We start from the raw sequence: 21,857 nt of genomic DNA on the forward strand, positions 1-21,857 counted from the left end.
GAGAATCACCATTTGGGGAGTAGCTGTTAGTTGGATGTGGGTAGTTTTGCTCCCTATGGGGTATTTAGCCATATCTGGAGATAGTTTTTTGGTAGTCAGAGCTTGTAGGGGGTGGGGATTGTTGCTAGTGGCATCTACTGTGTATAGGCCAGGAATGCTGGTAAATATCCAACAGCTCACCAAGCAGCTCCATAAAACAGAAAAATGATCCAACACAAAATGTCAGTAGGGCCAAGGTTGAGAACCCTTGCTCCAAGGCGGTGATTGTCAGCGGGTATGCCGCGGCACACTGGTGTGCCATGAGATCTTAGATGTGCCACGAAAATTTTTAAAAATCATCAATCAAATTATTTTTAAAAGACATTCAAAGCACAATGTTACTTTTTTTATTCTTTTTTAAAAATCAATATAATTTAAGTGTGCCGTGGAAATTTATAGGTCTAAGTGTGCATGAGACAAAAAAAGGTTGAAAAACACTGGTCTAAGGGAATCTGAGCTGTGACCCCGTGGAAAGACGTGGAACTTGGGGAAGATCAACCTGTGTTTGGCTTGCTATTTTCTCAGCTGTAAAGGAAGAATTTTACCCACTTCAAGGGTAAAGAAGAGAAGAAAGAGCAATTAGGCAGATATGTGCCTAGTGACTGAATTCCTAATCAGGGTCTTCTTACTGGTCCAGCTGCTCTTCTCTGTCTTTTCTGTCTTGGAGAAAATCCCACATTAGGCGGCTTGCCTCCATTTCCAGCTTCCCTTCCATTCTCATGACATACAGGCTCTACCAATCAAGTGCTCACAGGTCAAACTTGGACTGGGAAGAGGATAGTATGAGGAAGCAGGTTGCGGGTGAAGTTTCCATTTCAGCTGACCCAGGCAGCCCACTGGTGGTGGCATCTGGGTGGATCTCTCACAAGTCTGCCTTGTGGTGGATTTGGGCATGGTTGATGGAGTTTCAGCATCAAGCTGACTCTCCAGCCTTCCTGGTGAGACTGTGATCATCCAATAGCAAGCATTATGATGCTTTTCCTCCTTAGCCCTTTCTATTTTGCTGCTTTTTTCTAAGTTCAGTACATGTGTTAGATGACCTGGCCTTTCTTGCATATTTGAGATTAGAAATATCACATTCCCTTATTCTCAGCTTGCTTCCTTTTTTTTTAAGAACAACTCATAATAATTACTACTAACATTAGTTACCTTTAAGATTCACAGGGTACTTTTTCTTCTATTTGATTTTTGGATACTCTTAAGAAAAATAAGATAGACTCTATTACCACTTTACTGATTTTATGGATGAAGAAACTAAAACTCAGAGATGTTAGCTGACTTGCCCAAGATCACCATGCAGGCAGCTCAGCTCTTACCCAAGCGTTTCCCCCAAAGCTACTGACGTTTACTTCTGTTAGCGTGAGCAAACATCTTCTACCGTCTCTGTAAGGAGTTAAAATACAAACAGAAAGATGTCTATTTCAGAAAAGATTCATACTGTCTCTTGTCAATTTTTTACTCTTGTGAACATTTGTTGGATTGTTAGCTTTAGCTTTAGCTTTTGGGAGGCTGAGGCAGGAAGATCGGTTGAGCTCAGGTGTTGGAGACCAGCCTGAGCAAGAGCGAGACCCCAGCTCTACCACAAATAGAACAACTAGCCGCATTGTGTGGCAGTCACCTGTAATCCTAGCCACTCGAGAGGCTGAGGCAATAGGATTTAAGAGATTGAGGTTGCTGTGCGCTATGATGAGGCCATGGCATTCTACTCAGGGTGACAGAGTGAGATTGTGTCTCAAAATAAATAAATAAATAACAATAGTAAAATCTAAAACTGGTGTATTTCAAGCTTTTTAGTGATAGAACCCAACTAAAATACTACTATTCATTTTTTAACTGTTATGCTCTGTTTCTTAATATCAGCATTTTAATGATAATGACTTTATAGTTATTTATGTTGTCTACAGCAGGGCAGAGTTAAATCTAACATACATCACAGCCTACTGAATCCTTCTGATAATCATCTCTAGGACTCCTGAAATGACTCACTGTGTAATTACCCAGCAGGTTAACATTTGTGGTGTCTGGTGCTTTATAAGTCAACTGTTGAGTGATACGAACTTTTGAGGGTTGGATTACTTAGAAATGTTGTGGTTTGAAGAACATTTATCAAGGCATCTTTTGTGTATACTAATTTATATTTCAGTAGCTTTTTTCATAATGACTCCACTTCATTTATTAGAACTTAGGAAAACCGGAGGATGAGGCATGTGTGACTCAGGGGTTTCAATAAAACTTATTTTTAAAAAATTTGATGAGACACCTTTTTCTTTCTTTGTCTTGTGTATGGTAGCTGTGTAGTTTTAGGGAATTTCAAACTTTCTTTTGCAATTACTGATTGTATCAGTTAAGGTTCACTTGCAGAGAACAAAATCCACTCTATCTGGTTTAAGCAGAGAGAGATTTATTACAGGGTATTACATGGCTTACAGAATTTGTTGGGAAGGTGAAGAGACAGACTTGAGGTTGAGCTCTTACGAGTGACTTCCAGAGCTTCACAGCAGAGCAGGACACCAAGGAAGCAGTGACCTCTTGTGTGGTTAGAACATGCCTGCTAAATGAGGAATATTTCAGAACCATGCTGCTACTGACATGGGAGGGCCAGAAGTTGCTGCAAGAAAACCACACACTTCCAACTATGGTACCTACTGGCAGAGACAGCAGAAGTGGCCCCTATCTTTCAAACTTGTGCTTTCCAATCTCACCCATTGTCATCCAATTGATGGCATGTAGGCCATATAGCTGCAAGAGAGTCTGGAAAATACAGTTTTAGGCTTCAAGTCTCTGCAATATGGGAAGATAGAGGAGAAGAGGTGTGGACCTCGGCATCTAAGTTGTTAAGTCACAGCCAAGAGTGCCTTTTATTGGGATCTGAGTTGACTTACTGCGTTCATTTTCTCAGATACAAAAGCTATGTAGGAACATTGCTCTCTGCCTCCTTTGTCTGCTTGTCACTGCATGCTTACATGCACATGCACACCTAGGAATAATACTGCTTTGACTGAGTTCCCTCTTCCAGTTTTTACTTCATATCTAAGGTAAATAAATACTCTTTAAGGGTAAGATTTTGAGTATAAGCCTCTGCTTGTCTTGGATTTCAGATTTTTATGGCATGGGTGGGTGACTGGGGAAATACTGCTAAGAAAAGGTTGTGCTATACAGATGGTGATGTAGCAGCCAAGGTTGGGACCTTGGGTTCTAACCCAGGGTTTCAACCCACCTTCACCTTGTAATCTTTTGGGAGAGCTCTTTGGTAGGGCTTTGGCTTTTATAAAACATAAAAGACCCTTAAATGACTTGACTGGACAGCTGGAGCTGAGAACCTAAGTCCTAATCATCATGTTAGAGTTGGACATTATCCAAGCTGTGGTGTGTAAACTTTAAACCTAATTAGGCTTACCTGAAGGTTTTGTTAAGCCATAGATTGCTGGTTCCCATCCCTGGAACTCCTGATCCTGTAGGTTGGGGATAGGGCATGGTAATGTACACCTTTAAAATTTCCCAGGTGTAATTTCCTGATCTTTGTCAGAGTTGGGGATGATTTGAGGAATAAGATGTCCTAAGGAGATCATGGTCTCACTTCTCTAGAGCTTCCCTGTGTGAGAAGAGAGCTTTGCAGTTCTTTGCATTTTATGCGTCCAATTAGTATTTCTTATTTTATGTGCGTTTTCTTTTTCTTTTTTTTTTGAGACAGAGTCTCACTATGTCACCCTCTGTAGAGTGCTGTAGTGTCACAGCTCACAGCAACCTCAAACTCCTGGGCTTAAGTGATTCTTTTGCCTCAGCCTCCCAAGTAGCTGGGACTACAGGTACCTGCCACAACTCCTGGCTATTTTTTGGTTATGGTTGTCATTATTGTAGGAGGCCCAGGCCAGGCTCAAACCCACCAGCCTTGGCATATGTGGCTGGTGCCCTACTCACTGAGCTACAGGAGCTGAGCCTATGTGGGTTTTCTTCTATTCTTCCCCAGCAGCCTATGTTAGATCTAACAACTATTTTGAGTATGCAATTCTGTACTACCATGATTTGTTAAAGTAATAAGCCTGCATCTGTGGTTGGATTCCAGTATATAAAAGCCAAGGTTTTTTTTTTTGTTTGTTTTATCATTGAAGATTCATTGAGGGTACAAATGAAAGCCAAGTTTTAAAAAATCTCCCCTCACGTAGGAATATCTTTCCTTGTTGCCCCCTATCTTTGGCTGTGCTAACTCATATTAGATTGAGAGTTAATGTATTTGTCCTCAAAGATAATCTTTCGGGTTCACCCACCCCTTTTAAAAACACCAGTTATTAAAGTTGTGTTACTGTGTTTTTTCCCCCCTAGACATGGAGCTAGTATGTTTGGTACATGCCCTTGATTCACACAGTCATATTGCCAGTGTTTATCTTGTCAAAAAGTTTTGCATATTCAGTTCTATAGACTGGAGATTCATTGCATTGACCTGAAATTTCCAAACTGAAGTTAAATAATGGAAGACTTTTCCCAGTTTATGGAAGAAATATTAATGCTTAGGATTTTTTTCTGCTCTAACACTGCCCCCCTTTCTTTTCTCTGAAATTTCAAATTGGTGTAAAATGTTATCAGATTGACCACGACATTCTTTATTGATGATTGAAGTAGCAAATAATATTTCATAGTCATCTGTAAAGGACTCTTTCCCTCTTTAGTGATTTATGTACTCCTTATACACGTGTTTGAAAACCAGTTATTAATTTAAATCTCTTGATGTAAAACTTCTGTTTTAATGTTGGAATCTATTCTTACAAATGCAAATTTGGAAGAATAATGATAAAGAAAATCAGGCGATTAGATCGTAAGAACAGTAGCTATAAATATTTATATTCTGTCACTATGAGAAAAAAGTATATGTAACAGGGAAAATTGGCCTTCTGGAAATAATCTAAAGTTTGATGAATCTTCCAAAGCCCAAGAAGGAACTAAGTCTAATAACTCTGTGATGCAGACCGTGCATGCTGAACAGCTGTTCTGAAGTGACCTAGGAGGGCAGCATTTCTGTGGCTCCCTCTTCCCAGCTCATACGACTTCCCTGATACTGGTTTTACCACCAGGTAGGATGCATCTCAACACCCTTCAGAACACTGGTACTGCTCATGGTAGCGTCGTCTTCAGTGAAGTCGTGTAAGTGTTCCTTCAGTGCAGACGACACCTAAACAAGAAGGTAAGAATGGAGATAGAACTAGAAGTGGAAACTTCAGGTGCCACGCAGCATGTGACCGGTGAGGAGCAGATGGAATTGGTGCAGAGATGAGGCCCAGGAGACTGGCGATCATTTTTCTGAATCCGTCCCCCATTGAACCATAGTTGTCTATGCTTAAAGAGAATGTGCCCAGGACCTAATACAGATGTCACTGGACCTCACAGAAATCCCATAGTGGTCATTAACCATTTACTATACCTGGAAGTTTGGGTCTGTTTCCAAGAAGTGGGGCTCATTAGGATGGCCACAATATTAGTTGAGTGGTTTGGTGTTTTTGAAGATCTATGAATTTCCTTCCTTCTCTTTCTGATTTCTCCCCTCTAAGTTATGAACCAGGTTATTCATCACTTAGGTATTTTTAAGGAATAAGGACAGTAGAATATAAATACCTTTGGGTAAATAATATAAATGGTAATACATACCATTTATTGAGCTTTTTAACCTCATTGGGCTAAACACTTCATGTAATTACCTCCTATTACCCTTCCAGCTATCAAGGACGTCCTGTTTTATACATGAGGAAAAAGAGGCTGAGAAGTCAGGGCCACCAGGTCATATGGCCAGTGAGTTCAGAGGTTAGGTCTTCTTGCCATTCGAGAGTGGTCTGACACTAAGGCCATGTTCTTAATCACAGCACTGGAAAGATGCTGCAAACTGGTGTTAGGAGACATTGGGAGAGTCTTGATTTCTAGGCGTGTACTATACAGTCATGTACCTACCACATTTTGGTCAGCAAAGGACCACGTGTATGATGGTGGTCCCATAAAATTGTAATCAAGTTGCCTTATGCAGATGTACCAATTTTAATCTTTTTTATCCATATTTTTACTGTACCTTTTCTATGGTTAGATACAAAAAATATTTGCTGTGGTGTCACAGTTCACACAATATTCAGTATAGCCGAGGAGCGATGGGTATCCCATCTAAGTTTGTGTACGTGTATTCCAGGATGGTTGCACAACAGTGAAATTGCCTCATGACACATTTCTCAGAATATGTCCCTGTCATTAAACAAGATGTGACTGTATTACATCCCCTGCTAATGTAAGTTACGGTCACTCTGAAGCTGCCGGCAGTGTGTCTCAGCGGGAAGCGTACCACAGGAGGACACAGGGAGATTTGGAATCTCAGCTCAGCTCAGAAAACACTTAGAAATGTAAGCATGGTTGGCACTTAATCTGACTTTCAGGGGAAATAATTGACCCTTTCTGGGCCTTGTTTCCTCACCTATAAAATGGGGGCAGTTATAACTGTCCTATCTCCCTCTCAGATCCACCGTGAGAATCCCGCGAAACAGCCGTTTTGCTTTGAACACGACAGTGTTCTAAGATGCCTGCTGGCTGACGTGACTTACTACGTGTTGGGTTCCCATGGATTTTTTTTTGAGTTGTGCTCTCTTGTGCCCTAAACCCCGAGTGAGTTACAAACTCTGTTTTTGTTTTTGTTCTCCCTGAAGTGTGGTTCTGATGGGGATGGTGTATGTTCACTTCAGGTTCCGTAGGCAGAAATCTGCTGGGCATTCAGGGCAGGGGAATTTCACTCTAGTACTGTCCAGGGGAGGCCTGAAGAAGTGCATGGCATGGTGAATTAATTAGATTTTAAAGGACGTGGTATTCACGCAGAGCAAGAACAGTTCATTTTGTGGGAAATTTGTTTTGCTTTTAAAAGGAAAACCAACGAAGACCTTAGGGTGCCCATATGCTTTATAAAAACTGTGACTTTGGCACTGTCACAAGATGCAGATGCGGGAACCTTGCCGTGGAGGACGGGAAGGATGGGGATCTTTTTGTCCCATCTTCTCTAATGCTGTTTGTCCTTACCTTCCTTTCTCAGAACAGGGACCTGAAAGGAGGGAGTCCTCTGTGTCCTGAAACTCTGATGTCAGCACTGTCATTAACCTGGGGTTGCTTCCCTGTCTGTTTTCCTCTCCTTTATTGAACAGCAAAAAACTCTACTTCAGGATTTTAAAGTTATGAATTCTTATGAATAAAAGTAGGATTGGTGGTTATACCTCTGTAACTGAAATGAACAGTTATCAGACTTGCTGTGGGAAGCAAGGTGACCAGCCAACTGATTTCAGAAAGACTACCTCTCCCGTTCCCATGCTTAGTCAACAAAGTCGTCCCTGACAGTGGAGGGCTTGGGAGCTAGGGCAGTTCCATAGTTAGAGACAGAGAACCCATTGTCGAAAGATCTCAGAAGAGCCTTTGCAAACACACAGAAGGGATTTAGAACAATTTGCATAAATCTCCCTGTGGATAACGACATGGCTCCAGTGTTGGGGTGGTTCCAGGAACCCCTTCTTGGCTGTGTCGTGGGGTGACGCTGTGCTTGGTGAGATTTCAGTCTCATGACGGTTTTTGCCAGCAGGATTGGGTGATGGGTCGCTGAATAAGCCCACTGTTTGATTCCACACAAGGGCTCTTTTGTGTTGGCCTAGGGCAGCCATGTTCAAGTCTGTCTTGCCTTTTCCCCCAGTGATGTTTTTGGACTTTGTGACCTGGGGAATTAAGCACAACACCTAGTCTGAGCTAATCTGTCTAATTTCGGTTGTGGAAGGTAACCACAGCCCTTTGGATTTCTAGAATGTAGAGAATAATAGTCACAGCGATGGAGACTTCTGATTTGTTAAATTAAAAGCTGGGGAGAGGAGAAGTCCTTAGCCTGCCTGAGTAGCTAGGTATCCACGCCTTCTCACAGTGGAACTGTGGGAAGTAATTCTCTTCTGTTTGTTAATCTGATTTGCCTAGTTCACTGGCTTCTTTAAGAAATATGTTTTCTTGAATAGTTAACAAACAAGTTCTGTTAATATTTAATATTCGCCTCTAAAAGGGCATGGGTTATCTTGGGGTGTAGTTAAAAAATGCCAGGTGTTTACAAACCTGTTTCAACTTTTGTTCCTTCTTCTTTTTAAAAAATGATATACATTCAACACTAGATACTAAGACCTTTAGCTACTGGTTTTTTGCGCAGAAGTTTATCATTCTAGAAGCTACATGAAGAGTCTAATTTAAAATCTGGGGAGTAGTGTACACACTGGGGCAATGTGATGCTTTAAGTACAAAAAATGAAATCCACTGATTTCTAATCTGGGTGTATTTTCCTTCAGTCTGCTAGCTTGATTTCTTGGCTTTGTTTTAATAATATAAACATTTTTATGTTTACTTATAGGTGGTTTTAACCAAGAGAGCAGATCCAGCTGAGCTTAGAACAATATTTTTGAAGGTCAGTATAAAGGAATCTATTTTGTTTCTTGTTTGATTTGTGTTCTATAACTTTTAAAGATTACTTTCAAACAGCTCTTTATTTCATTGTTATATTTTTAAAACTTCCCCTAAGTGTCTTAAGCCTTAAGAAGGAGGTCCTTTGCAGTTGTATTTGTTCTTAAAAATATATAGGAAACTTGTCAGCAATTGTTTGTGATAACAACATAGCTTATATTTTAATTAGTATCTTGCCTCACACCGTGTCATATATGTGAATAAAAGCAGTTGCTGGAGGATTTAGTCATGCAACCCATTCACCTTTCCAGGACTGATCTGTGCAGTTTGATGATAACGCTTTTTCTCTTAAGACGTTTAAAGCTCTTTGTAAACATCTCGGTAATCCTCCATTCATCCAGAGGGGACTATCCTGGTCTCTTCTTGGTAGAAGCAGGCCTTTGTTCTCATCACCATCATTTTATTATGATGTGCCCTGTGAGGTGGCCTTAGTGTGAATCATAGCAGATAGCTGAGCATGACAGACGCTATACAAGTTCATTTCCTTGGTTTTTTATGCTTCCACCTATTTTGTGACAGTGGGCAGTGAGTGATAGAATTAAAGTCTACTTCAGGTCCCAAACACTGAAGCACCTTTACGTTATTCACCTGAAATTAAAGTACTCAGAAAAGGCCTCTTTTGTAAAGGTAATAAAAAATAACATGGGCCTTTTCTGAATATTACGCAAAGGAAGCTGTGCTGTATGAGAAGAGGAACAAAGCGTCAGATGAGAAACATTTTTTTTTTCTTGTCCTCTCTGTCTTTTCCTCAGGCCAAACCCTTCCCCAGTCAATGGGAGTCAATCCTCTGGCCCAGAAGGTCCTTCCCTTGCCCATCTTATGCCCTGGGTGACCCTCTTGTTTCCATCTGTGCTCTGCATTCCCTGCACCGACCTACTACCTGAGACCTGCTGTGTCTTTGGTTGGGATTGCAGAAAGCTCCTGCTGGGGACTGGCAAGTGTGGCCTGTGCCACGGGAGACCTGACATCCCGAGTGTCTTTTTTCTAAAATGTTGTTAATTCTGTGAACCTTAATGTACTCATAAAAATGTATTACCATTAAAAAAGTTGAGACATCAGGAACTTTGAACACCCAAGGGATGTTTGATGGTAAGGAGTTATTATTAATTGATTTTTAGCCTGAATAGTGGTGTTATGACTATTGGAAATATAAAGAGTCTATGTTTTAAAAATAAACACATTTATAGGTGAGGTTATGATACCTGAGATGTGCTTTTAAATCATCTGTGTTAGATGGGGAAGAGAAAATGTGTAGGAAGTATGATGATAATTTATAAAGTTAGGAAGTAGAATGTGGGGTTTATTATACAGTTCTCTCTACTTCGTATATGTATAAACATTTTCATAATAAAAAGTTATGAGAGTTGTAATGATTCAGTGAGATAACTTATGTGAAAGTGTGTCCCCACCCCTGATATGCATTAGATGTTGATTCTGCATATGCTTGAAATTAATTTAATACAGGAGATTAAATGATTAAAAATAAAGACAGTTTTCAAGGGAAGGAAAAAAGATTTGGTTTCTAAGGAGGTTTGGATTATACATAAAGAAGTAGGATTCTATATAAATTTGTTTTTAGCCCAGAAAGGACAATACAGTATAAAATTTCTAAGGTAGAAAAATATTCTGACTGATGAAAATCCAGAAAAGAGAAAAGCATTTGTTTCTTACCTAACCTCATGTTTTGCCGTGTGTGTTGGGATGAGATGTGTGTGAGGGAACCATAGGAATTATTACTATGTTATTTCAAGTCTGTTGATACTTAAAATTCTATTGATATTATCCTGAAAGACTACTTGCAGAAAATCACCTGAGTGGGTTGCCAAAATGCCTAGAGCAGGCGTCCTCAAACTGCGGCCCGTGGGATTTGTTCCCGTTTTGTTTTTTACTTCAAAATACGATATGTGCAGTGTGCATAGGAATTTGTTCATAGTTTTTTGTTTTTTTTTTTTAAAAAACAACTATAGTCTGGTCCTCCAACGGTCTGGGGGACAGTGAATTGGCCCCCTGTTTAAAAAGTTTGAGGATGCCTGGCCTAGAGACATGGATGTGAGTTTAACGTGAACTGGTAAAAGTCACTGTCATTCTTGAACTTGGGAACTGTTGCTTATGCCTTTTGAACGAGTAAGAGCTGCAGCATCCTTCTAACAAGAAATGGGAACAACTTAGAAGGTGTCTCAGTAGATGTTGCCACATTACTTTTTTATTTTCAATTATTATTTTTTAATTGAGACAAGGTCTCACTCTGTGGCCCCGGACTAGAGTGCAGGGTCATCATCACAGCTCACCACAGTCCTCCTACCTTAGCCTTCTGAGTAGCAGGGAGTACAGGCATGTGTCACCACACCTGGCTAATTTTTCCTGCTCAGGCTGGTTAATTTTTTTATTTTTAATTACTGTAGGTTTATAATTGTTGTATGTCTTCATAGGGTGCGTGTGATGTTTTGCTTCAGGTATATGAAGTGAATTAATCAAATAAGGGTAATTAGGGAGTCCATCACCTTAGCCATTTATCATTTCTTTGTATTAGGAACAATTCCTATTCTATTCTGTTATTTTAAAGTATACCCTAACATGGTGTTGATTATAATCACTTTGTTGTGCTGTCAAATTCTGTTTATTCTATCTAACTTTTCTTACTATATTTTTGCACCCATTAACCCTCCTCCCCAGTACCCTTCCCAGCCTCTGGTAATCGTCATTCTATTCTCGGTCTCCATGAGATCGAGTGAGAATATGCAAGATTTGTCCTTCTATGTTTGGCTTATTTCAATTAATTATGTTCTCCAGTCCTAGATCCTGCGTCTTTGATACTCACTGGTCTGTTGGAGAGATCCATTGATAAGACTCCAGTTAAAGGGAAAGTCCACCTTTTGAGGCCACATGGCAGCCCCGAGGCTAGCCTACTGTTTGGAACAACACATCTTTGCCAGCTGGTACATCCACTGGAGAGCAGGCCAGTCAACACTGGGGCGAGTCTGATTGGTCAGGTAGACCCAGAGCAGGCTGGAATTCCAGGCAGAGTTCTGGAGAGCCACCTGTAGGGTTTCTGTGTTGGTGGGCCTGGAAAACAAGGAGTGGAAACTTTAGGACCCCACAAGGAAGTGCTCTCCTCCCTTAGTGTGGCTGGGACCATGTGGTTTTTCATGAACAGTTCTCTGTATGACTTGGAGTATGAGGAGATGATGTGTGTGGGGTATACCTGAAGAACACAGCGACTGGCAGTTGTAGAAGAGATTGTGGGTCTGGCAGAGGTTCTCTTGACCTCACTAGACCTGAATGGTGTGGTAGCAGCACAAATCCACCATGGCTTAGCACGCCAGGATCTCAGAGTTACCTTCTACCGCAGACGGGGTTGTGGTGAGGGGAAGAATGGGAGCTGAGGCGCTGTGGGGGCTGTGCCAGGCTGAGCTTTTTATAACAGTTAAGTAAGGCTCAGCAGTAATTCTGCAAACTTGTCTACTCTGCTGATTTTCTGTGACTTTTTCCTGACTTGATTTTCTTCATGATAAATAAAAAATTCCAAATGAAATATCCCAACCTTCTTTCTGCTAAACTAGGAAGAGAGAGGGTTCTTCTACAGCTTGGGAGGTGGAGAGGGGCTTCCCTGTGCCCTCCATACCAGAGATGCTGCTAGCAGGGGACTTCCAGCTCTGGAGATCAGAGAGAGCTGGTGGGCCTGAGCCAGATAGGCAAGAGGGCTTCTCTAGAGGACTAAAATTAACCCAGTTCTGCCTTTGTTGTTTGTGGTTTTGTGAAGCGTTAGAATCAATCCCACTATTTGTCTTTTTTGAAGGTGCCTATCTTATGCTAGGTATATTATTAGGTGCTGGGCACATAATGATATATAAATTGTGGCCCTGTTTTTGAATCTCTCACTGTGTGTAAGTGTAAACCCCAAAAGCCAAGATATGGTTGATAAGTATTATACAGCATTAATTAGCATGAAGATGATGTGGGATAATCACATCTTCCTACAGAAGGTCATTAAGTTACAGAGAGGTTGTGACATTGGAGCCATGACTGAAAATGAGGAGGTGCTTACCAGAGAAGGCAGAGGAAGGTTTGTGGCCAAAGGAAGAGCTTTTCAGGCAAGGAAAACAGCAAGTGCCAAGCAAAGAGCTGCCGGAGTACCAGGTGTGTAAAGGGAATAGCTAATAACTCGGGCTAGCCCAGAGCAAGAGTTGCTATGCAACGTGCCAGGGGGAGGAGTTTGGGTTTAGCTATCCAGGATTCTGTGGTCAGCAGCTGGTCATGTTTTATCTAGATGTGGACGTTGGAGTCCAGGTAGTCAGTTTTGTTTCTAACCTAAATGTTGACATGTGTTGCCTGCTTAATGCTTTTGCTGTTGGTTCATGTAATTTAAACTGATGCGTATTGATTGCTTACAGTTTAAATAAAACACCATGTGACTGGCAAGTGGGAGGTATAGGAGAGTGAGCAGTGGCTGTGCCCTGAAGGAGCTCAGGTTTTCTGTAGAGACCAGATTTACAGGTGTGCCACTAAAAAAGAAACTAAGTCAGCATAGTCAAGGGTCTGCAAATGCCACAAGAAGGGGAAGGGGGAGCCTCCACTGTGGGGAGTGGTCAGGGAAGGCTCTGTGGAGAGAAAACTTGAGGGGCCTCAGGGATAAGTGTGAGGGGAGAGGACCACGGCTGAGGGCAGATGGGGCTAGGACAGGACAGCCTCTCCAGGTGAAGATTCTTGCTCATTCTTCAAATGTTGATTTACATATAGCTCTGTCCATGAAGTCTGCTGAGTATCACAGGGTGTGAGTGACAGAATTGGAAAGGTAATTGGAAGTTTGGCATTCTTTTTTAGATTTTGTTTTATTTTACTTTATTTTTCTTTTATTTGAGACAAAGTCTCATTCTGTGGTCTTGGTTAGAGTACTCTGGCATCATAGCTGACAGCAACCTCAAACTCTTGGGCCCAAGTGATCCTCCTGCCTTAGGCCCCCGAGTAGCTGGCAGCTGTCACAATGCCTGGCTGTCACTACAGGCAGCTGTCACAATGCCTGGCTGCTTTTTCTATTCTTAGTAGAGACTGGTTTCACCCTTGCTCAGGCTAGTCTCAAACTCCAGAGCTCAGGCAATCCACCTGCCTCAGCCTCCCAGAGTGCTAGGATTACAGGCGTGAGCCACCGTGCCTGGCCTACACTTTAAAAATTTTTGTAGACAAACTTGGGAAAACAGCTAATTCCCTTCTTGAAAAATCATTTTTCTTATGACAAATGAGTTTATATACATTAATGAAAATTTCAAAGGCACATATACAAAGGAAAGTAATTTGTGATACAGCATACACAGATATATACATAATTCATTCTTTCTCTCTTTATATATGTATATATATGTTTTCCTTAACAGGAAAAATACTGTTTTGTATCCAGTTTTTTCTTCACCAAATGTGTTATGAGCACCTTCTCCTATAATTGTGGTTCCACAGTATTTTATTGCTGTGTGGTATTCCTGTGTGTGGCTGTTGTACCGTAACGTGCCTGATCATTCTGCTGTCGAATATGTAGTTGTCTCCTTTGCTTTGCTGTCCTCACAACACTGTGATGAGTACTCTTGTACATACATTTTTACATATAGCTAGCATTATTTTCTTCGGATGAATTTTTGGAAGTGACATCAGTGGCTGTGGCTCAAGGAGTAGGGCCCTGGTCCCATATGCCGGAGGTGGCAGGTTCAAACTCAGCCCTGGCCAAAAAAAAAAAAAAAAAAAAGAGTGGGTTTACAACCTACCAAGGCTATTGATTCTTCCTGGCTGACAGGCTTTCATAAAGGTGGTATCAGTATATCTTTAGGGTGGGAGTATGGAAGTGCACATGTCCATATGATAGCAGCTCAGCTAATTATTAAATACAGCAGCAACAGAAAAACCTTTCTGCCACTGGTTAGTTGAAAAATTGTATCTTTAAATTTTCATTTTATGGTCAGTAGCGGTATATATATTGACCATTTATGATTTCAAATTCTATTTTAAACTTTTTATTGTGGCCGTTTTCAAACATACAGAAAGTAGAATAATACCCTGAACACCCACGTGACTAGCACCTAATTTAAAGTAATAATTGTCATTAGTTTATGTATATATGTATGTACTTGTATTTGCTGATGTATTTCAGCATAAGGTGGGTACCACCATAATTCATCATGGCCATGTACCTTTGTGTACCTAATAAAATATATAGTAATTCCTTAATAACATAATACCCAATTCAGATTCAAATTCTTAATTATGCTCCATCATATTGCTATAACAAGTAAGCTAGCTAAAGAGAGCTCCGATGCAGTGACCTGGCATGCTCAAGGTTTCTCAGTGGTTGGAAGCAGTCTTGGCATAGAAGCGTCCAACCTTTTCTACTGCCCATTGGAATAAGACTCGTCTTGGGCCACATATTAAATATACAACACTAATGACAGCTGATGATCCAAAACAAGTCTGTGCATATTTTTGCAGTATCCAATACCACAGATAAACAAAATGGTCCTCAGATAATCTACATGTGACCCGCAGGCTGCAGATTGGACACCCCTGGGGGGAATTTGCCCTTCTACCACGAGATGTAAGTGATTCAGGGCAAAAGTGGACAGCTGGGTGATTATGGTTCTTACCTGGCTCATTTTGTAGCTTATGGACTATAACAATAATAATTGTTTCATTATTACAGCTTTAATCCAAAATCACTGGTGATGAGCAGGCTGGAGGGGACCCTGCCCTTATGGAGCATGCCTTGCAGGGCTGGGTTCCTCCTGATTCCCTTCACTGTTAATTATTTTTAAGAAAAATCTCTATGTGTTTTTATTTATTTTTTCAATAATAGAAATACCCTGTTTCCCTGAAAATAAGACAGTGTCTTATTTTAAGGTGTGCTCCCAAAGATGTGCTAGGTCTTATTTTCAGGGGACGTCTTATCTTTCCTGTAAGTAGGTCTTATTTTCGGAGGATGTCTTATTTTCGGGGAACAGGGTATGAATTTTTGAATTTCTGTTTTTTTATAATCAGATGATTATTTAATTTTTTAACTTAATTTTTATTAAATTATAACTGTATACAGTGTGGTGATTTGATATACAATGTGGAATGCTTAAATAAAACTAATTACCGTAACTATCACTCACTTCTTTTTGTGGTGAGATATTTATAATATATCTTACTTGTTTTGAAATGTGCCCTTACGTTGTGTACATTAGGTGAGATCCCACCGAATACCCTCCCTCCACTTGCCCGTCTCCTCTCCTCCCCTTTCCCTCCTCTCCCCTCTTTCTTTCTGGACTATATTTGTGTTGTATCATTGGTATGAATATGTAAATATTTATATATTGGTTTTATAATAGTATTGAGTACATTGGATACTTTTTCTTCCATTCTTGAGATACTTTACTAAGATAAATGTGTTCCAGCTCCATCCAGGTAAACATAAAAGATATAAAGTCTCCATTTTTCTTTAAGGCTACATAGTATTCCATGGTATACATACACCACAATTTGTTAATCCATTCGTGGATTGATGGGCACCATGTCTTTGCAATTATGAATTGGGCTGCAATAAACATTTTGATGCAAATGTCTTTGCTGTAAAATGATTTTTGTTCATCTGTGATTCCCTTCACTATTATCATCACTGGGTGTGGTGGTGTTCCATGCCAGTGACAATTAGTATTATAACAGGATTGTGCAGAGAATCCTAAAACCCTTCCCTTTGTGTAAGCATATCTTTAATCATATTAGAACTCCCTATAATTGTTAGGGAGGATGGCTGCAGATCACTTGGAAAACATATTCCCAAAGAAAGATTCATGACATTCTAAAGAAATGGTAGCTTTAAGGAGTGGTTCATTCCTTAAAGGGTGTTGGTCAAGACCCCAGTAATAGCCTTATTGTGGTCTGCCTCTTTTTATCTATCTAAGGAACAACTGTTGATATGATCATTGATACCACAACAACCATTGACGTGTTTACTGATAGCACAGAGCAGGCCACTGCAGCTTTGGTGATGAGCTGGTTTTGCAAACTGAAGAAAACTGTGCCCAAATGGACATGTTCTTATAAGTACAGTGTGTGTGTGTCTATGTGTATATTGGGGGAGAGGGGCAATGTAGGCTCCCTCTGTCACCCAGGCTAAAGTGGCATCACAAGTTTCCCAAGTAGCTGGAACTACAGGCATGCATCACTGGCCCAGCTAATTTCCAGTTTTTCCTATTTTTAGTAGAAATGGGGTCTTGCTGTTCAGGGTGGTGTCAAACTCCTGAACTCAAGCAATCCTCCTGCCTCAGCCTCCCAGAATGCTAGGATTACAGGCCTGAGTCACTGTGCCCTGCTGGACATGTTGTTATATTTCAGAAATGATTTCTTTATCACCTCTAAAAAACAGACTGATAAAATATCTCACTGACTTTTTAAAATGTCGACCATTGGGGCATAAATCAAGCGCACAGATCACTATTGTACATCTGCATGAATGTTCACAGAATGATCACCCCTGTCTCATCAGCACCCCAGCAGCCCTCTGAGATCCCCTCCGAAGCCTGCCCAGTTGTCTGGCTTCTGGTTGCTATGTGTTAAAACTAGCTATATTAGTTTTGCCAGTTATTTTCACTGCATACAAATGGAATTATATGGTACGTATTCTTATGTCTGGTTTCTTTTGCTTGATTTGTAAGATTAATCTATGTTGTCATGTTTCATTGGAGGTTTTTTTGTATAATTTTTTTAATTATTTTTTTCCTCATTGCTGTGTCGTATTCTATTGTGTGAATAACAACCCACTCCAGTTATAATATGTATTCTATTGTTGTTTGCATTTGTATTTTAGGTTTTTTTTGTTTTGTTTTGTTTTATTTTTTGCTATTACAAATAATGATGCTCTGGGCATTGCAGTATGTTCGGGGTATCCACACAGAAATTTCTTTTAGAGATACACCTGTGATTGAAATTGCTTTATTTGTAGTTCAGTACAAGTTCAGTTATAGCAAATACTGCCCAGCGTTTTTCTAAAATGGTTTACCCATTTAGTCTCATGCCACCAGTGTGTGAGAGGAATATTTGCTCCACAGTTTTGTGGACATTTTTTATTCTTTTTCATTATCTTATAGGTGAGTCGTCATACTGCATCACAGTTTTGTTTTGCATTTTCAATGGAATTTTTTTTAGGGACAGCCACTTGATGATGATTCTACATAGGTCATTTGGAGAAATCAGAGTGATTGTGGCCAAGAAAACTTCTGATAGTAAAGTAACACGACAATTTTTTTTAACCTTTAATTTATTTGAAAAATATTTATTGATCATGTTTCACCATATGCCAGTAGCCAGTCTGGGAATTTGAGGATATAGTCGTGAAAAAGACAGAAGAAAATTCTGTCCTGACACAGTTTTCCCTTTAGTTGGAGCAGTTAAGATGCATGTAATCTTGGAAGTGTAGACAAGTGAGCTGAAAAGGCTAGTCCTGAAACACTTCCTACTGCAGTGACGACGAGCTGTCAGTGCATCCGGGCATGTGTAGGAGTGTTCAGGAGTCTCAGGATAGGGGCTGGCCCCAGGAAACCATTGCCAACTCATTTGGCACCAGTGCTGGAGATGGAGCTGACTTGCCCAGCCTTTCACTGGCGACCATATGCCAGTTTAGTGTGTGATAAACTTAACATCCTCATGACTGGGGGAAGGAGAATGATTTGATTTGTGGTCTGGGACAACCAAGACATTAAATGGGAAAAATTAAAGCTGGAGTATCCTTCCCTCAGACCACACCTCCCCAAATAAATTGCTGATATTCTAAAACTTAAAGGTAAATAGTAGGGTGGGCACCTGTAGTCCAAGCTACTCAGGTAGCTGAGGAAAGAGAATTGTTTGAGCCCAAGAGTTAGTTTGAGGTTGCTATGAGCTGTGATGCCATGGCACTCTACTGGGGGAAAAAGAAGGACTCTGCCTCCAAAATAAAAAAAAAAAAAGGGTAAGAGAAACTGAGTGGATATTTAGTTTTGAAATGAGGAAAGATTAGTTTCTAAGCTTAGAAAAGTAGCAGAGGAAAATTGCAAAGGAGAAAAAAAATCTACAGACTCAATTATATGAAAATATCAAACTGGAAAAATATTTGCAACAAATGTGATAGACAAAGGAGGGGAAAGGGCTGTCTGTACACTGATGTGAGAGTGTAAACTAGTACAGTCCTTTCTGGAGAGTAGTGTGATAATAAGCACCAAGAGCCTTAAGGTTCCTCTCCCTTCATGCAACGATTTCTCTTCCTGGACTCTAGCCTTTGAAAATTGCCAGGAATTTGGTGTTTTTGTTTTTGAGACAGGGTTTTACTCTATCACTCTGGCTAGAGTGCAGTGTTGTCATCATAGCTCACAGCAACCTCAACTCCTGACTCATGTGGTCCTCCTACCTCAGCCTCCCAGAGCGCTAGGATTAGGTGTCTGGCCTGAAAATTGCCAGGAACTTGGACAAATGTTATATACAAAGCTTGCTACCTTATCTTTATTTAAAAAAATAACAAACGAAAAATCTAAATGTTTACTGGTAGAAGAAAATTTAAATTATATCTTAAAATACATTAATTATTCACTGTCATAAGCAAACGCAGGTATAACTTTGAGTTACAGGATTGCTGTAATTAGCTGTGACATTTCCTTTATATTTCAGGCTTATTTTTCCTCAGGAAAATCAAAATATAATTCTTTCTTGTGTGTGTCCTCAAAGCTAAATTGAAAGCTAATTGAAGAATAGTAGAACTGCTTGGCCGTCTTTGAGCCTTTCTTTTGAACTATACTAGAAAATGTTCATTGAAAAACAACACTATAGAACATGTATAAAATACTTACTGTTTTCTTTGTTTTTTTTTTTCTTTTTTCTGAGGCAGAATCCTACTCTCTCACCCTGGGTAGAGTGCCCTGGTGTCATCATAGCTCACAGTAACCTCAAACGCTTGGGCTTGAGCAATCCTCTTGCCTCAGCCTCCCGAGTAGCTGGGACTACAGGCAAGTGCCCACTCCGCCCAGCTAGTTTTTCTATTTTTTTAGTAGAGGCAGGGTCTCTCTCTTGCTTAGGCTGGTTTTAAACAGCTGAGCTCAAGCAGTAGTATACCCAGGTTGGCCTCCCAGAGTGTTAGGGTTACAGGCGTGAGCCACCATGCCCGGCCTGTAAAGTACTTATTGTGTATAGGACATTGTGCCAAGTATAGTATGTGATCATCTTATTTATTTCTAGCATCAGTCTTATGAAGCTGATAACGTTCTACTGATTTTACAGATGAGGAACTAGAGGCCCTGAAAGCTTTAGTTACTTATCTGAGGCTATTCAGGTGGTAAGAGGCACAGCCCAGGCCCCCGTGGCTGACAGAGGGAGAGGCAATGCTGCCTTGAAGCTCACCGCTCTCACTGTGGCTACTAATAAGGTTCTTGTCCTAGCCAGGCTGTTCTTGTAGCTGCATAGCGACACCACATGATCCCTGTGTTGTTTCTCTGCATATCAGCCCTTGGGAACTCTGCGGAACAGTCATCAGTGGGTGCCCTCTTAGATGAGAAAGAACGTGTCACACTAAAGGCGAGACCTGGGAAGAAGCATCGCGTGCCACCTGATTCGTATTGGCCATTTCTGGATGACAGTGCTCTAGAGGGGACACTGACTAGTTCTGTGTTCAGCGTTTGCTTCCATGAAATTCCCAGGAAGCCGCACAGTTAATAGTTCACTTTCTAGCTTTGCTTGTATCACTGATGTCCTTAAAGCCGGAGTGGGGCAAAATCATTAAGTTGTTTTCCTCTGTGACTTCATAATTAATTCCACTTTTAAAAAGAGGTATGTCTTTGCTAAAGAAGAATACATAATTTGTGTCTCTTAATTTCTGTAAACCAGTGTTTCTTGACCTCAGCACGGTTCACTTTTGGGGTTGGATAGATAACTCTGTTGTGGGGGGGTAGAATGTTTAGCAACATCTCTGACCTCCACCGACTAGAAGTCAGCAGCACCTTCCTCTCATGCCATGGCAATCAAAATTGTCACTAGACTTTGCCAGATGTCCCCTGTGGGGAAAAAATTGCTCCCAATTGAGAACCACTGATAAAAACATAAGACTTGACAAACTTAAGGTGTTTTTGAAGTAATGGGAGGTAAGGGTCATTGTGAAGAGTACATTATCATATCTGATATTTTATCATTTGAATGTTTTCAGTTTTTTCACATATTGATCCCATGATATATGAGTGTATTTTTGAGAATCAAATATGTGAAATGTAATTCCTGTTTTTAATTTTTTAACAGTATGCAAGCATCGAAAAAAATGGTGAGTTTTTCATGTCTCCCAATGACTTTGTCACTCGATATTTGAACATTTTTGGAGAAAGCCAGCCTAATCCAAAGACGGTGGAACTTTTAAGTGGAGTGGTGGATCAGACCAAAGATGGGTATGTTTCTTTTCCATTACGATATTTAATTTTTTTTTGTTTGAAAATTTTTTTGGCTTTAGTGATCAGGAAGTCATTAAATATACATAATAACTTTCCCATCCTTTAAGAGCATTTTTTGTACCTATTAATGTTAATGTATTGCTTTAGAAATAATACCCGTAGCATTTCCTTTAATGGTCATTTCACAGTTGGGGGGGTCTATATGCTATGTATTTTACACATTTTACTTTGTAGAGGTGGGGTCTTGTTCTGTTGCCCAGGCTGGACTCCAGTGGCATGATCATAGCTCATTGTAACCTTCACGTCTTGGGCTCAAGCAGTCCTCTTGCTCCAGCCTGCTGAGTAGGTAGGGCTATAAGCGTGCCCCACTGCAACCAGCTAATTTTCAAAAAATTTTGTAGAGGCCCAGTCTCCTTATGGGCTCCAGGCTGGTCTTAAACTCCTGGGCTTAAGTGATCCTCACACATAAACTTTCCAGAGTTCTGGGATTATAGTTATGAGCCACTCACTGGGCCCAGCTCTATATATGTATTTTTTTTACTGTACTTTCAGAGAACTATTACTGTAATTGATGTGGAGTGTTGTGAAGATACACAAGAGCATTTGTACGTATTTGATATTTTTCAGAGCAGCTATAAAATTGTGAGTCAACATACAGCATAATTTATGGACTTAACTTTCTATAATCTTTCTTTCCGCTCAAATCAGCTTTAAAAAATGTTACCTAAAGTTAAATGATACGGATCTAGCAGACAGAATAATATGATGGTTCCAAATCCCCAAGAAAGGCATTCTACAAAAGCTGGAGGAGAGATGCCACCATGTAGCATTAAATAAGAAGCTTTGCAAAATGTGATTGAATTTCTTTTTCTCTATCAGTCTTCTTGTAAATGGCTTTTACCATTAAGC

At 40.3% G+C, this 21,857-nt stretch overlaps 1 protein-coding gene across 6 annotated transcripts in view; it reads left to right on the top strand.

Moving 5' to 3' along the window:
* The window catches only part of SLC25A13 (solute carrier family 25 member 13), a 187,487-nt gene that overhangs the window by 16,659 nt on the left and 148,971 nt on the right, over nt 1–21,857 (top strand). Inside the window, exons 1-3 of one of the 6 annotated variants that reach the window (XM_053553991.1) lie at nt 5,127–5,215; nt 8,426–8,479; nt 20,803–20,945. In XM_053553991.1, coding sequence (XP_053409966.1) covers nt 20,836–20,945 — 110 coding nt within the window. In that variant the 5' untranslated portion in view covers nt 5,127–5,215; nt 8,426–8,479; nt 20,803–20,835. Of the gene's footprint in view, nt 1–5,126; nt 5,216–6,327; nt 6,411–8,425; nt 8,480–12,386; nt 12,673–20,800; nt 20,946–21,500; nt 21,554–21,857 lie in introns of those variants that run through there. The other 5 variants (XM_053553994.1, XM_053553990.1, XM_053553989.1 and 2 more) reach the window with 5 other exon arrangements.

This window comes from Nycticebus coucang, chromosome 11 (assembly GCF_027406575.1).
Source record: "Nycticebus coucang isolate mNycCou1 chromosome 11, mNycCou1.pri, whole genome shotgun sequence".
NCBI classification, from domain to species: domain Eukaryota; kingdom Metazoa; phylum Chordata; class Mammalia; order Primates; family Lorisidae; genus Nycticebus; species Nycticebus coucang.